We start from the raw sequence: 17,048 nt of genomic DNA on the forward strand, positions 1-17,048 counted from the left end.
TTTTATAACAGGATGTTGCAAAAATCCATGTAAACAAAGGCACTGCACTTAATGGAAGCAGGATCGATAGGAGTTATCCCTGTGGGGCAGACAGGGCCCATTCCAGTCTGCACACTCCCCTAGATGTAGAAGTTGTCCCTGCCAGGCAGGGGAGGTTTCCAGCCTCATGGGTATGTAATGGCTCAGATATCTCTCTTTTCTTGTATGGGGGGGTCTCCATTTTGGTCCTGTGTCAGAACTTTTGGGAAAGAGAGTAAAACAGTGAACTTTAGGCTTCAGACTTAAGACAAAATCTCCAAAGAGCAGCATTAGATAACAATGATAAATCCATATAGAACTATAAGGAGACTTCTACCTTATCTTTGAAATTGGATACATTGTAAACACCATCTCATACAATTGTGCAAATTACCATTTACCTTTGTAAGAGACAACTGAAGTTTTGGTTACTCGCAGCTTTACAAAGAGGTATTGCTGTAGTGCTTTTGAAGTGTACTTGCTATTAGTGCAGTCACATAGCAAAACTACAGCAAATATGACAGAAAAAGGTCAAGAGAAATACTATTTATGTTGACTTTGACAAGGCCATCTGGAAGTTGTAATGCAGTAACAGCAGTAATGCAGTTGCTGTCACAAAGTTGTGCATTGCTTTTTCTAGTCATGCAAAGAAAACTCTACCTGCCCTGGGAGATGTGGGTAATGAGATACTTCTGTGAGGAGAAAACATACGTGTGCATCTCTTCCTTACCTTACATGGCTAACCTGAACACCCCCAGTACCAATGAGAACTGACATCCAAGAGGACCTGCTATTACTGCATTTGGATATGATCAGTAACTCCCCCAGGAACACTTTGCTAAGAATTTGGAGCTGTTTTGCTAAATTTCAGTGCTTTAGATACTAACAAGAATATTGCTTGTTCACCATCTCATCATGGCTCCTAGCAGTGTTGTGATGGGAGGCTGGGGAGGGCAGCAAAACCAAGGATGCCCTCACCTCCCTTCAATAAGTGAACTCCCATCATTTTGCTAGCAGCTCCAGGCAGCCTGTGACCCTTGGTTAGAAGAATGATGAGGAATCCCTAAGCCATAGGAGTGTTTTAGACATTACACAGATCTCTGTATGCTTGCTCTCCCTTTCTCAGCCTTTAGCTTCACAGTTGTCTTTCTGCTGGCTTTTCTACTGCACTGGATTCTACTGATGTGTCAAATCGAGCCATGAGATGCACACATGCATGCCAAAGTGGTGAGCACATGACTAGGTTAATTAATTATGCAGAAAGTTATAAAAGTGCCTTTGGATCAATTCAATCAGCCTCTTTGCTAAAGTAGCTTTAAATACTCCTGTTTACTTCTAGAGAGAGGATGTATTTCAAACATTTGTGTCCATATATCCAGGCCCCATCACAAAAGGAAGGAATCTTGAAGGCTAAACTCACCTTCATGATTTTTAATCTGGTTGAGCTTCAAGACAAAAACTCTTGAACATATTTAACACACTCACCCCACCCATCCACCCAGCTACCCACCCAGCTCTTTTTTCATGTAGTTTGTGACTTCAGAGCTTCACAAACCCCCTAGAGCAGCTGATTTTCTATAGTTTCAAAGAGAAGGGAACACATAAGATGGGGGGGGGGGGGTGTAAGGAAGAGAGAAGAGCTAAACCATAAACTTGTAAAAGCAGGAAGGGACAAACTGCACAGGGAAATCCCAGTATTAGCGAGGACAAACATTATGTCTCTGAGTACAAGAGTGCAGTAAAACAAAGGAGCATCAGACTCTCAGTGCTCAGGTCTACAGATACAGATGTGAATTTCAAACTGGAAATCCTAACGGGATTTTAATGACTTTTTTATGATCTTCAGTTGATGAGAAAGAATTTAATTTCTCAATTGCCCAGCAGGATTACCTGTGTTTTGAAGTTCTCTCTAGCAGAGAAAGACTATGGTGTAAACACAGCTAGAAAGAAGAAAACCAAACAGAATGCACTATGTATCCGTGGAACTCTTAACACTTGATACCAGTGCAGAGAAGATCATACAAATACGTTTTGAAAATATGCTTGGTCTTTCTGGCATGGACTTTGGGTTGGTTGCTTCTTTGCCATGGCAGTGCATGGCACGTTAGTGCATCTTAGTAGTGTTAGGAGAACTCAAAACAGACAGTGTTTTGAAGGGCTGCATCACTCACCAACAATTTGCAAAATTACTCAGGAGGACAAAAGTACAAGGAAATGAAAGCAGCTTAGCATAACACTGGAAAATGTTTCTTGTCCTTAACATGTTGTAGGGAATCACCTCAGACTCCCTGGGTCCTACTGCAATGCCAGAAGGCATAGTCACATTTTCAGCATAGATCTAAAATCTATTTCAAGATTTCTCTGTGAAGTAGAGGACAGACTTTCATGGTCCTTACCCTTGGCTGTTTAGCCCCTTGTTAGCTGTCTTTGGAATTCCCTTGTGCTTATAAACACAGGGAGTTCAGTGGAAGTTGAAAATACAAATGAAATTGTTCCCTTAAAAGATCAGATCTCCAGTTAGTCACTTAGTAAAAATGTGAGGCATTTAATCTTCATGGAGGGAAAGCTGCCAAGAAATGTTAATGAAGAATATTAAAAACTTTGCATTTCTTTACTAGCAGGAACTATAGAAACTACACTTTCTGATGAACAGTTGTTCCCTGACAAGTAGTCAGAAAACAGTTTAGACTGACTTTTTTGATTTCAGAAAAATTGTGCTAGTGTGTTTCATTACTTCAGTTCAGATTAACGTCATTATTGTCTTGAAAACTGTCCCCAAAGCTAAAGGAATTAAAATAGTGTTATAAAAAAACATACCAAAAGAAGTAAAACATTTTGGTCAACTAAAAATAAAATTACTGTGGGCTTCTTTGTTTGCTGAATTCTTCTGCAGTTCAAAGTTTTTTTAATTTTTCAACTGAGCATGAAAAAAGTTATCCACATCGTTTTAGCCTTTATTTCACTCTTTCATTCAAAACCTTAGCAAAGTATGTAGCAATATTTATTTTTATTAAATTTATGCCCATTTCATTTTAAAGCCAATTTGCTGTAAGATTTATTTTCCAGATCCTGGAACATAACTTCCAGCTACTTACTGGGTGTGTGAAGTGGTCCAGAACTAGGTTTGGGTTGGGAGTAGAACACAGGGCTTAATTTACTGAACACACAGTGGTGCCCTGCAGCAGAGAGAAAGCAAGAACTAAGCAGGAGTCAATCAGGAGCTAACATGGTAGGCAGAAAATGACTTGGTAAAGCTAACAGGTTCAAATTTCAGATGATTCTTAATTCACTGTGCAAAGATGCAGAATAAAAAGCATGGATATTTAAAACTGCCAAGCTATAGAACCTCACACAGAGCAGTTCAGCCTGGGCATCCCTGTTTAAAAAGATATTCAGTAAAGCCATGGAATGCGTATTTTAGACAATGGATTATGTTAGAATGATTCTGCTTTGACAAAAGAGAAGCAAATGTGGCTGATAAAAATGCAGTTAAGTAGTTAAAATTAGTGTAAACTGAGTTTTCAGCCATTATTGAACAAGTTTGAAATAAAAGCCTAGAATATAACTGATAGGATGTAATCTGTTTAAAAAAAAAAAAAAGAAAAGAAAGATTGTTTCCATTTTGGTGAGAGTGAGTGCTAGTATTTGTAAGAGGACCAGATATCTGCATGGAACAGAGGAGAGGAGCTATTTTGGTTTGGGGCAGATCTGACTGGGGAGGAATTTTTCACTACTGACATTTCTCTGCTTTGCAGCCATTATCATTATAGTACCTGAACATGTGTGCTCAGCATTTGCTGTTTGAGGTGTTCTGGTCAGCTGAGGTTTAACAGATCAGTCATGTGCTGTGAGCTGTGCTCCCACATGGAGCAATACAGGACTTCCAGAGCAAACAGTAACACAGATGTAAACACTTAAAATGTAAACTTGCCTCTTTCAAGAAATATTCATACATGTCTAAATAAGTCAATGAAAATGTTAAGGTACAGAAAATAAACCAAGCGTTTAAATAGTGGATACTATGGTAGCTGTTGAAGCTCCTGCTTGGAAGTAGTTTCCTATGCACATAGAAAACAATGATCCAATAATTTATTAGTTTAATGACTGGATTTGTTATGATCAAAATAAAGATGTGCACACTTTGAAGTGAGGTTGTATATGCCTGGCTCTGTCCCTGCTGGAATTCTGAGAACTCCAGTTCCTAAAAAAAGGTCACTGACAGATAATGGAATTAGTAGAACTTGCCTGCTTCTGTCAGCAGGTCCTAATGCAACCCAGGTCCTTGTGTGTCCCAGGGTCTGGTAACATGGGAACTCCAACTGGAGCTTTTATTGGATTGGGACATTCTTACCACACTCCCATCAGGGGTTTCCAGTGTCTAGTGACAGTCAAATTCACCCTCTAACTTTTCTTTGCAGTGAGAGCATTACTAAAACATCCTAATTTCCCCGGGACTAGTGAAGCTTAATGTTGCTGACTTTGCTACCTCTGTTAGATGGGTGTGAACAAGATACCCAAAAGCTGTTGTACAGACACAACAGCAGATGTAAAATACTACTGCATTTGCCTTACTTGGTTATATCACTCCCAAAATCATTAATTTAAAACTAACTAGTTTCATTTGATAGGAATTAGGAATTGTGAGGCTTTGGAATTTTTTGATCCTTTTTAAAATACTTACTAAAGAAACCACCATTTGTCTAACATCAAAGCAACATCAAAGCTATGCATTACTCTTTCTTGCACCGAGAAGGTTAAGGACTTGGTTTTTGGCCATGCAAACGGGTTTCTTTATAAACAAAGAGAATAACAGAAACTAAAATATTCATAAATATGTATCAGTGCTATTGAATGACGACCTTTTCTCTTTTTTTTTTTTTCAATTACATCCACGCTCAAGAAGCATAGTCTGCTTGGCTGAATGTTCTTTCCCAGGATAGCATTTCCTCTCCTGGAGGAAGGCTGCTTCTGTCACATCTCTGTTTAACTGTCTGACCCTCATCCTCCCCACCCAGCCTGCTGATCCATGTTTCCAAATATACTCTTAATTACATATATGAAAATGTAGAAATATAAGAATAGCACACAGTGGCATGTTCAGGTTTCTAGTCTGTTTTTATAACAACATACAATGCTGTTCTGTGAAGCAGCAGAACAGATTAAAGATCACAGAAAATTGTTTCTGGCTTACTGTTTCTGGTTTTGCAGGCACTTGTGGAATTCCCAGTATACAAATTTCTTTGTTATTGCATGTCCTTGGCATATGCTGGAAGAGCTTAACATAATGTGCAGGGCTATTACATGAGTTAAATTGAAAAAACAGCCCGCAGTACGTGGTTTGACTCGCTAGTACACTGATCTGTAGGGCAGCAGATATCACACTTCAGACTGTTCAGACACAATTGCCTAATCCTTGCACTGTAGTTCAGAAAATGGTTGGTGTCACAGTTGTCTTAAACTGCTTGGGCATTTCAGTCAGTAGCAGGTTATTTTTAAAGTATGCTCAGGCCTACACAGTACTTGGTATCTGTTTTTAAATGACACTCAAATGCTGGATATCATAGAGATGAACTGGTGAAGGAGGAAGGAGATAACTCCAGGTCTGTACAGCAGTGTCACTACATAGGAAAGGAGTCCTTAAAACTACATGTGCACTAAAAGTACAGTACCAATCAAGTTCAGTAGACATCAGATCTGGTTCCACAGTCTCTGTAGTTTTTGTTTCCATATCTACATACAGTTGCCTCAATATATATAATGATTGACAAATATAGAATAATACAAAGGGCCTTTATAAAGGCCAGGCTGGCTCTAGATACTTCTGAATCCCTTCCAGCAAGAGAGGAGAGAAGTGCTTTTTTTTAATTCTGTTTCTATAGCCCAGGCAATTCCATGTTTCCCTTGGCAGTCAGCTCTGCCAGACAATATGAGCAGCACGAGCAGCCAGATCTGTGCCTCTGGAATGAATTCAGAACTCAGTGCACCTGCACAGCTCACGTACTTTCACTCACTGAGCACTGCAAGTTTCTTAATGCAGTTTTACACACTTCTTTTTTTTGGACTGGGTGGAGTTCAGGAAAAAGCCAAAAATGTTCTTGTTTGTGTAATTTTCAGTTAAGATCAGCTGAATTCAATTCTCAAATGTGATGTCTTCCCATCAGCTTGTGTAGCTCTAAACACAAGTTATGTGGTGTCACGTGCTCTGGCAGAGGAGCTAGAAAGGTTACTGTTTAGTAGGATTTGGAACATGGAAATCCAAACCTATTTAAAATTGTGAAAGAATAATTTACAATATTCCTTCCTTACAATATTCCAATGCCTTAAAGGCATCTCTCACTTGCCTCTCCAAAGAGTAAAGAAGCCTGAGTTGCTTTTTGGTTCATTTTTTTTCAAGCATCTTTACCTTTTGGAGACTTACCACTCTTTGAGACTTGCTAGTAAGGCTCATAATGCACAAAGATACTGCTGCTGCCAAGGCACAGCATTAACACTCTCAACATTCACATTCACGTGATTGTTTCCTGCCGCATCTAAGATATTTGATAACATTTCTGCATTAATCTGTAAGATCACATTCTTCACTCGGGGTACAAAGGTAAAACTCTGACTTGGGCATTGCCTAAGTGGAGCTGAATGAATCCTTATTGTGTTCTGTGCAGCCATTTTAATGGTGAGAGCTCTTTGTTGAGCACAACATGTCCATGGGCTGCTGCTTATGCAAGAACGTTGTACTGTGGCTGCCTGTTCCTTAATGAGATTAGGCAATCAAGTCATATAATCTCTCATTCTGTTGATTGCTTTACTGCTGGTAAAAGGACATTTATATAACTTACCTACACAGAAAACCACATCCCTTCTGTTTGAGAGATGAGAACGATGACAGGCTGTGAATTTCCATGTGTGGTTTTGGAGCAGCAACTTGGTCTTGTCTTAATTAATACCCCACAGCAACTTTGTTCCAGACTGTGTATTAATTTTTTCTGAACAATAATGACTCTCATATCTTGACACAAGGCATCCAGCATTTCCTCACAATACAGTTTTTCTTTGAAGAGGAATTGCTAAACCTCAACAAAGCTGGGAAACACTCTAGAGAGCTATCACCACTACTAGAGTGATGCCAGCTGTTAGTAGAAAACCACTTGACCAAGAAACTTAAAGACAACTACTAAGAAGATGTCAGATCAAGACTAGAGAAGACTGAGGGGAAAAATAGTCCCTAGGAAGGGGGAGGACAGAGGACAGTAGAAATGTAGTGGAAGACAGACAACATTTTTTGGCTCAGCGCCCAAATCCTCACCACCATCATTAATATCAAATCAGAGGGTGAGTAGGAACCTGAATGTTCTCATTCAGATCTGATGTGCAGTGGAGAGAGGGGAGATAAGTTGTGCAATACCTTCATTACCTGTCTGTTAGTGCTGGATAACACAGGTCTTACACAATCCTGCTTCAGAACCTCTCTCTTGTGAGGAACTGGAATGTTGTCCCTACTGCTGGCTCCCCAATGATAGAATCATAGACAAGAGCAGCTGATGCCATGCAAACTACTGAAAAAAAAAGGTACCATTTTGTTTGTGCTTCATGGTGTTCTCAACAGCAGAAGCAAAACACTGCATGAAAACTTTTGCCTTTCTTGTCTGCAAGCAGTCATTTCATGGGACAGTTCTTCAAGGGAAGAACATTTGCTGACACCATTTGTAACACCAATAAACACAGAGAAAATGGACTCAGGCAATAGAAACATCCAAAAGCCAGTGCCTTACCAAAAAATGATGGCATAGCTGAGGGATGAGAAACTCCAGTTTTGCAGGCCAGATCCACCTCCACCTCTCAGACCATGTCTCACTGCCCTTCCCAGAGGTTCCAAAGTCCTCATAGAATTTTCTCTGTTGTATGACCAAAACACAGGGAGAAGACTGGTGAATCTGGTTTCACAACAGGGATGACTTGGCATGTCCCACCACAGGCAGGAGCATATCTAAGAAAAGATATATGAAAAACAGCCAAAATATATGTTTCCCATTTCTATCAGCAGAGGGGGAGGTCACTCCCCTAACAGCAGGGAAGGCAGGCAGGAGAAGGCTAAGGAGGACACTGAATGGGTTTGCACAGGTTATTTTAAGCAACAAGACTATATCCTTCAAAACCAGCTGGTTGTGGTTGTATTCTTAAAATCATTTGTGGAGCCCTACGTTTCTTAGGCTGAAAGCAGTTCTGTTTGTCTTTGCTGCCTTTTGCAGAGCACTAGAGGTGGTGCTCGTGGTTCTCCTTCTGCAGATCTCGTTGGGTCCTGCACAGATACACCATTGCATTATGCAGTGTAGTTGGAGGGGGAATGAAATCCACCAAAGGTGCTTAAGAACAGCTGGTCTAATGAGACTTGATCTTTCTCCTAAATAATCAATGAAACATCAGGAACACTTGCTTTCTCCAGATTCTTGAACAAAATCCTATTTAAAAAAAGACTTGCCTATCTGTTCATTGAGACACTCTTTGAGATTTGGCTGAAGTATCTTGCAGGCATCATGAACAGAGAGGAGAGGAACTTATAAAACTATTTTTCTGAGCAGGAGCCTCCTAAGTAGATCCTGGAGATAAATGTTACAGCCAAATGTGTGAATTTAAAGCAGAGTATTGGCTGCTTAGATTGAAGGTTTGCTGGGGTCAGTTTTGCTCTCTGTTTTGATTAAGGTGCATTGAATTTCTCCAGAAGGTTAATTTCTTTCTTTATTTTCCATTTAGTGTAGTGTGGGGAGAACTTTTCTTTCTTATTTTGCCACAGAATTTATATAGCTCTCTAGGCCTCTTGAACTGGCTATTCAGAATTAGAAACATTAGGATTAGTGCAAGTAGGAAGTTATTAAAATTATAACTATGAAAAATTCTCTGTGTATTCACAAAAGAATAACATGTTCTTGATGAGTAACAAATAAGGAATATGAGATGTTCAGACTCAGTGACAATAAGAACCAAAGCAATATGCAGAAGTAGTAGCACATTTCATGATTCAATGTTTTCATTTTTATCAAACGGAGAAGCTAAGAATGGAAACAGATAATGTGAGGTGCCCAAGGCTATGCAACACATCAGTGGTGAAGCTGGGAATACATTCCAGATATCCATCTGCACAACAACAATGTGCAGAGCTTCTCAGGCTGCACATCTCCCACAGTGCCCACGTGCAGAGCTCCTGCACAGCATCTGTCCTGTGAGAGGTGATTCCATGGCTGAGGGCGCTCACAACCAGGTCACTGCATCAGGTCACCAGGTCACTGCTCCTTTGGGCTCACTGGTCATGGGTCTGACAGTGTCACAGGTCAGGGGGTTCACGTGAGCTGTTGACAGAAGCTGATCCCTTCAATGTGACACATTTACCTGGTTGGAATACAGTGCTCCCTGCCTCCCTTCTGGAGGCATAAGGCAGGGAACAGGAGAAACCACAGTGCTTTGTAGCAGATGCAGAAAACACAGGCGTGGCTGTGGAGAATACAAGGTGGGAGCCTCAAATCAGTGCCTCAACATTGCCAATCTTCATTTTTACCAAAATTGCTTGTAAATAGCTGAAGAGGGAGACTTCACACCTTCTGAACTTCAGCATTGAGTCAGACACATAGGGACAGCTTGGAGGAAAAAGTGAATATACTATAAAGCTCAGTACAGGTATTATCAAGTAATGAAGTTAAGTCCAACAGAGCACAAGAGATTTGAAATGTGATATCCATGAAAGGATCAGGAGCCCAGCGTCCCTGAAGATGCAGTTATCAAATAAGGTATATCACTAGCTGGACTGGCAGTACTTTTTGATGGAGCAGCAGAGGGTACCACGTTCCCCATCCAGGTAGTGGCTCTGCCTCGCTCCCAGCCTTTCTGTTCTACCCCGCGCGTACAAAGCCCGGCGGAGTCCGTGCTGTGCTCTAACCGTGCCGTGTGTGCCTCCCGCAGGTGAGCGGCCCTTCGAGTGCAGCTGGCCGGGCTGCACGAAGAAGTTCGCCCGCTCGGACGAGCTGGCGCGGCACCACCGCACCCACACGGGCGAGAAGCGGTTCCGCTGCCCCCTGTGCGAGAAGCGCTTCATGCGCAGCGACCACCTGACGAAGCACGCGCGGCGCCACGCCAACTTCCAGCCGGGAATGCTGCGGGGCCGGGCGGGCAGCGGCTCCAGGGCCGGCTCCCTCAGTGACCACAGCCGCTCGGACGCCTCCAGCCCCACGCTGAGCCCCGCCAGCTCCCCGTAGCCCGCCCCGCTGCCCACGGCACCGCGCCTCCGACGCCCAGGGGACTTCGGCTTGTGTTGCACACCTTTGGAAAACTGTTGTTTCCCTCCCCTACGCCCCCTTCTTAAAAAAATCAGTAAATAGCTTCCTCCCACTGCAATTTCTAGTCAAATTTGCTTTACCCGACCACACGAGTGGCTATTCTAACCTCATGGACAGACAAACTTACATGTTACACTTAGTGACTCCTGCTGTCTCAATATGTCATATATTTTGCAACCATTTATGGATCCTCTTCATTCTTTATAAGAAAATGAGAAAAAATAAAAAAAAAAGGCAAAAAGCCCCACAATTCACCTCAGGTGTCAAAGTAGTTTATAAGACGGGATTGCACAACATGAGCGTACATACAAATGAACTGTGTTGGATTTGTGTCCCCCTTCTCCTTTCTCAGGGATGGATATTTATGTTACACAATAATTACAATGAAGACACACCCTAACCACGGCCTTACTCTGTAAATATAATTGCACTCAGAAGATTTTGTTAGGTTCTTTCACACATTGGGAAAAAAAAACAAACGATACGGAAACCAAACCAATACTGGAATGTAGTACCAGACTCGTCCATTGTTTGTTTTCCTCATTATATACCTATGTTGGGGAGTGTCTAAACAGAAGTCCTGTCTTTCTTCAAGCTGCCCACTGCTTTTGATGGCAAGCCGTCTTTTCACTTCATGCTGAAGATGCTCCAAAACCAACTTTCTATTGCAAAAATCTCTGGGAGGTTGATAAACTTGTTTGTTGGTTTGTTTCATGCTAGATAAAATTCTGAGAAAAACATTTAAACAAGATGCCTTAAAAGTAAGTAACCTAAATCACGAAGAAACATATTTACACTGGGTAACATTTTCTTGCAAGGTGGCCTGGAGTCTCAGAGGCTTTCTGTCGTCACACTCTCCAAGTTGTTAAGCTATCTGCACTGCCTGCTCAGTATGGGACCAACAGAATATTCAAATCAAACCACACTGACTTGAACAATTTCCTTTATTTCTTTCTCTCTTCTTTTTTTTTAATGAATTGTGGAAATAGCATTACTGAACCAATGCCCACCAAAACTGTTATCAAGGTACTTACCTGCTGTACAGCTGTGTCTTAGAAAAACAAATTGGCTAAGACATAGTTTCTGTATTCTGTTGCATCAAAATTGTGGTTGCTGATGAAAGAAGTGAGAATCATACTTTTCTGACTGGAAAAGTAAAATATGCATTAAGTTTTAAATTAAAGTGACTATAGCTCAGCACTACTACAGGTTTCTCAAAAACACACATACCAGCATAAAGCAAGGTGCTCTTATTTCTGAATAACTGCTTGATAACAGAAAGGGAATATTGGCTACTTTTCAATAACTTTCAAATATTTGACACTAGATAGAGCAGAAGGAGGTGGATTTTTATGTTTTGTATGGTAGAAAACATAGTAAAAGTGCAGGAGCATTGTGATGTACTGAAGACCTCACTGGCAGCAAATACACTTTCTGTGTTTGTCTGGTCTGATAGTGCATATTATAACTTCAGGTCCTTTTGATTCTGGAATTTTGGGGGATCCTGTTTTTACTGTAGGGTATAAATGCAGTTAAGTGTAGGATGGTGAGAAGAAGCTCTTGATGCCAAACCTGTCATTTGATGTTAAGTGAATGCTCCCAGATTCCAAATGAACCTGTATCTTACTTGCTGCTTTGCATTGATCCAATTTTGCAAGGTTTTGTTGTACTGTATGTTAACTGTGAGAGGCTAATGTAGGTTTCCAAGTAGTTTCATAGGTACTTCCATAATATTTACATTATTCCTGATACTACACATTCTATTAGTTGTATAGATAAATACTTAAAGACAAAGTACAGATATTTCAGTATTTTTTCACATTCATTTTCTCCAGATTTCACCTCTTGGAAAATCACAATTTCCCCTTTTGGATTGGAAGTCGTGCGAGGCATAATTCTACTGCTTCATTTCACAGAAAAAGAGGATTGCTAGGTTTTTTTGCAAGATGACAAGTATTGTTGAGTTTATATGATGGGTTGCCGAACCTCTGTGAGTTAGGGGAAAGCCAGGTCTGTTTGCCTCTACAGATTTCCTCTGTTCTTATTTTATGTTTTTTTAAAATCTACTGAGATACACAATTTTAACAACTTGATACAATTCAGGTAACAGGAATTCACATTCCAATCATTTCTGTGACTGCTGAAAGAGCTCTTCTGCTGTAGTTAGTAAAGAGGCATTTAAGATATCTAGCTCAAGGAATTCTACAGGTCAGCTGTGTCTTGTGCACATACTTCAAAACAAGTCATAAACACATTTCTCATTATTATACCTTAATACAGGGATATGGAGGGCAGGAGGAACAACCAAAAACAGAAGGAGCACGAAGTATCAGCAAAAATTACAGGCTTCGTGTTCCAAATTCAGTTTGTTATATCATCATCTTTTCCAACAAGAGCATCATTTAATCTTCAGGAAAGGAGGAACCGCTTCAGTCCATTTATTTAGGGCTCAATAATTCAGCAGATGCATTCCAAACAAGTTGTTTTAATAATTGCCCGAAGAAGGAATATTTGCACCAGGCTTTATTAGTGCTGAGATTGTAGAATATAAAGATTATGGAACAACCTGTTCTGAGGGACATAGAACTATGCAATCTTTAACTCTAACAGTAAGCTAACATTTTACATATATTCATCATGGATATTACTACTAATTCTCCAAGTTTTAGCAGGAAAAAATAAATTGGTTCAAAGTCAAATTTCCAGTTCAGTCCTTTCATTTAATGAGAAGAGTACGGGACTGGATATAGCCAACACAGCTACACTTTCAGGAAATTCTCTGAAATTGGTCGTTAAAACTTTTTTTCTACATCTTTGTTGTAAATTCCTCAGCGTGTGTTAGGGTGACGGTCAAGTTACCGTGTTTTAAAATCCCAGCTAGAGTTTGAAAGAACTCCATTAAATGTTTAATACATCATAGTTTTAGGATAAATTATGAATTCCAAACCACTAGTAGTTTCCAAAAATGAATGTCAACAGAACTTCTCATAATATTTTCATATGAAAAAAGAGTGTTTGTTGTTTTCCAGCATCTGCTAGAAATGGCTAATGACCAGTAAGGTCATTAGACTCCATTCTCATGATGGTTCCTCCTGAGTTTTGCAGATAGAACAAGTCAAAATTGTTCAAACAGCTCAAATTGTGTTTTGAAATCTGGGTGCTTATCCAAACTAACCTCAGGTTTTTGCCCTTGTTGTTTGCCCCAGTGGTGTAATCTAAACCAGTCCTGGCATAGCAACAGTCACACTCAGGCAGTCCTGCCCTGGCAAGGGGCAGGTTTCCTCACAGTCCTGTGTCTGGAGGGGTGTGCATCTCTCCTGCCTCCTCTGTTGCCCCAGCAGCCTGCTGAGGTGAGTCCTCACAAACGGCAACACTGCCATTGTGGGTTTTTTAATTTTAGTTTCAGACTGCAACAACAAGTTTATTATTATTAAGGAAGCCCTGAAAGTTTGTCTGTTTTTCTCCAGCCACAATTCTGGCTTTGGCTGGAAGAATTGAGCTGAACTGCCTTGCTGCAGGAAATGGGTGCAAGCTAAAAATCATCATTTCACTACCACCAGTCACCTGGAGATAGAAACTCAGTCGCCCCTTCCATTAACCTCATCCTCTGCAAAGGTCCAATGGCAACATGAATTCAGTTTTCATCTTGCTTCTTAGAAGGCAGTCCTGGGATACTCCTGGCAGCTAGATTCTGAGAGAATTTTTTATGTCTGCAAATTAGTTGTTCCTTGCTTTTATGATACATGCATACTATCTGTTTACATAACCACAAAGGTATATATTTATGACAAGTCATCAGAAGCCTCTGTTTGATGGTTAACATCTAATTCCTGTATGTATCCTCTTCTCTATTGCATTAACCCTTGCAATAATGGTAGCTGTGAGAGCCTTGAAAGCCTCAGTCCCCTCTCTGCAGACGTTCAGTGCTTTCCCTGTTTCATGCATCTGGGCATTAAAGGCCGTGTGAGGAGCTCACCTGTTTGTAGCTATTCCCATTCACAACTGCCTTTCTCCAGGTCTTTGTCATGAGCTACAGAATTTGTACTTTGTGAAGTGCATTGTTGTTTTGGAGAACATGGTTTGTGAAGAATAAGGAAAATCAACTCTACATGCTTAAATCTTGCTTTTTCATTGCCATTTGATTTACTAATTTCATCAGGTAATGCCTAGAAACTAACTTGCAGGTGCTCTTTTACTCCATCACACCATGTGTTTGTGCATTGGGTGCTAACATAGTCTGTGTCAGTGAATGGTTGATGAACATGTGTATTTGTAACTCCTTTGGGGATAAAGCTAAAGCCTTAGGCAGAAGAAAGCAACCAAATTATACCTGTTTATCCCATAAACCAGAATATAGAATGCAAAAGCCCATTCACTGGTATAGGTGTTTTTATATATATATATATTTATATATATAGATTTATATAAGCATATGCACATATATATAAATGCATATATGTGTGTATATTGTATAGTATGTGTGTATACATAAATACACAGCAGTGTGTCTGTATTACACACTGAATAATGAAGGGATATCTACAGAGCAAAACCAGGGATCCAGTTCATTATAGGTAGTGATGGGTCTGAACCAAATCTCTGGATCCAAATACCATTGCATCTGGAAAGGTTGAACCTGTTGGAGGTTTGTGGCTGAGTTTCATCTCTGGTTACAGCTGCAGTGCTTGTGTCTGTTGTGCATTCTGGGGGACGTGTGCGGGAGCACATGTGCTTTTCCACAAGCACATGCCTGGATGTGTGCCATGAGTGTGCACGTATTCACATCGATTCTTCCAGCTTTGGTGAACTGCAAGGCTGCTGCTGTCATCCTCACTTGTACAGCTTCACCAGCAGCACATGAATGCTTCCATGGCTCATTTTTCAACTCTAAGTCACTACATTGAAGTATTACAGTTGTACAGTTATATGTTCATCTATTCTTGCTCTGCTGTAACTTTTTATGTATTTTGTACTGCATAGATTATATATTGTGATAATGTCCTATGCAACAACAGGAAAAGGAAACAAAGGAAAAAGGAAGAAACTTAAGAACTGTAAAATATTGTCTTAACTTGTATGCATGGTTAGTGACGTTTACATTTTCCAAAATAAACTGTAACTATGAAATATTGGTTTTCTCTTAATTTCTTTCTCTATGTATCAACTAAAAGCCATCAGTTTTTAATGTTTCTGCTGTTCATTTGATGCTTGATATCTTGTTTGATATCTCTGTTTAAATTTCATCCAGTGTTATTGTTTAAAATGGGATTTTTTTTAACCATTGAGAGAAAGCTTCTGTGATGTTTGTTGTGTGTGTTGTGTACTCTTCTCTGCTTTAACTAGTATTTTTTAATTCCTTTCTCAAAGCTGGTATATACCATATTTTTCTTTACAAGATGGTTATGGGATTAATATGCACGATTTGAAGGTCAGAGAGTCAGCCATCCTTTTTTTTCAAAGCCCAGTTTTTGCACATTTGTGATATCATCTCCACAAGTGGCAATGTCCTGACAAAACAGCAGCAATATAATCTCACAAGGATCTCAAAATGTTCTTTCCTGATTTTAAAGATGAGGGAATTGAAACACAGGTGTGAGTGACTTCCTCAAAAACATGAGGCATTTGCAGATGTGAAGGAATGAGTCTGAAGTTTCTTAGATATACAGGGTATGTGACACTTCCAGGCACTGCTTGTGAAAATAGGCCCCAAAGAGTAGCACTTCAGAAGTCGTCCTACATGAAAGATCTGCCTTGGGTTTGATAACAGAAGAGCAGTCAAAGACTGTTTTCTAAACTTGCTGGGAGAATGAAAAGAGAACCAATTCCTTCCCAAAGGATTGGGGTTTCAGTTGACGTGCTGCCTTGATACTGTACTGTTATGTGCTTCCCCACCCAGACACCCACACTCTGAAACGTGTGTTTACACATTCTCACCTGCACAAAACCTTCCCTCCAGTTCCTGAACGCATGCATGGGTTTCTGTCTTGCCTGTGACTCAGCACGTGCCATGAAATGTTCGTTGACTTGGCAGCAGTCCACCAATTCAGGAGTGACAATAGTGCTACAATTTTCCTATTTTCCCTTACCTGTTTATCATTTCTGGCTTCAAAGTAATCCACCTTAAAGTTCATTGCCCTGGCTTTTCAAGGAACCATACCCATGGCACGCTTTGCTAGTTAGCTGCAAGACAGTAAAGTGACACAAATATAAATACAGTCAATAGAAAGAGGGAGAAAAGGGAGAGAAATGGAGACTGAAATAAAAATGAGGTGAGGACAGTGAGACAAGTGTTTCTAGCACCTGACTAGGAAGGCTTACACGGCACCAGAATACATGTGGGCTGTCCTAAAGAATTTCAGAGCAAGTTAGGCAGCACCTCCAAAGATGACCAGAGGCTTCAGCATCTTTTCCAAGAGCAGCAGAGGAGAGCTAAGTCAAACAGTCACTCAAGCAGGAAAGACATATGTTTAGGCAGCTACAACGTGCTGCTGGCACACCTAGGAGGATAAAGGGAGAGATTATTTTAATATTTCTCAATCCATGCACCAGGAAAGGGAGGGAGTCTGGATGCCCAGATATCTGAACAGCAAGAAGGGAAGAGGGAAGCAGGACTGAACACTGGCTTTGGGAGCCAGATTTGTGCTTTAGGCAACTCGGAGAAGAAGATTACGTTAAACAAGTCATCGAAAAAAATAAGAGTGAAGAAAAGAG

The 17,048-nt window shown here is 40.5% G+C and overlaps 1 protein-coding gene across 1 annotated transcript in view; it reads left to right on the forward strand.

The window, feature by feature from the left end:
* Window positions 1-14,769, forward strand: part of KLF13 (Kruppel like factor 13) — a 32,633-nt gene extending 17,864 nt beyond the window's left edge. Inside the window, exon 2 of the mRNA XM_027740867.2 lies at window positions 9,964-14,769. Within this exon, the coding sequence (XP_027596668.1) occupies window positions 9,964-10,256 (293 nt within the window). The 3' untranslated portion in view covers window positions 10,257-14,769. The remainder of the gene's footprint in view (window positions 1-9,963) is intronic.
* The last annotated feature ends 2,279 nt before the right edge of the window (window positions 14,770-17,048 follow it).

The sequence above is a fragment of the Pipra filicauda genome, unplaced genomic scaffold (assembly GCF_003945595.2).
Source record: "Pipra filicauda isolate LSUMZ 115617 unplaced genomic scaffold, ASM394559v2 scaffold324_size1259732_pilon, whole genome shotgun sequence".
In the NCBI taxonomy this organism is placed as follows: domain Eukaryota; kingdom Metazoa; phylum Chordata; class Aves; order Passeriformes; family Pipridae; genus Pipra; species Pipra filicauda.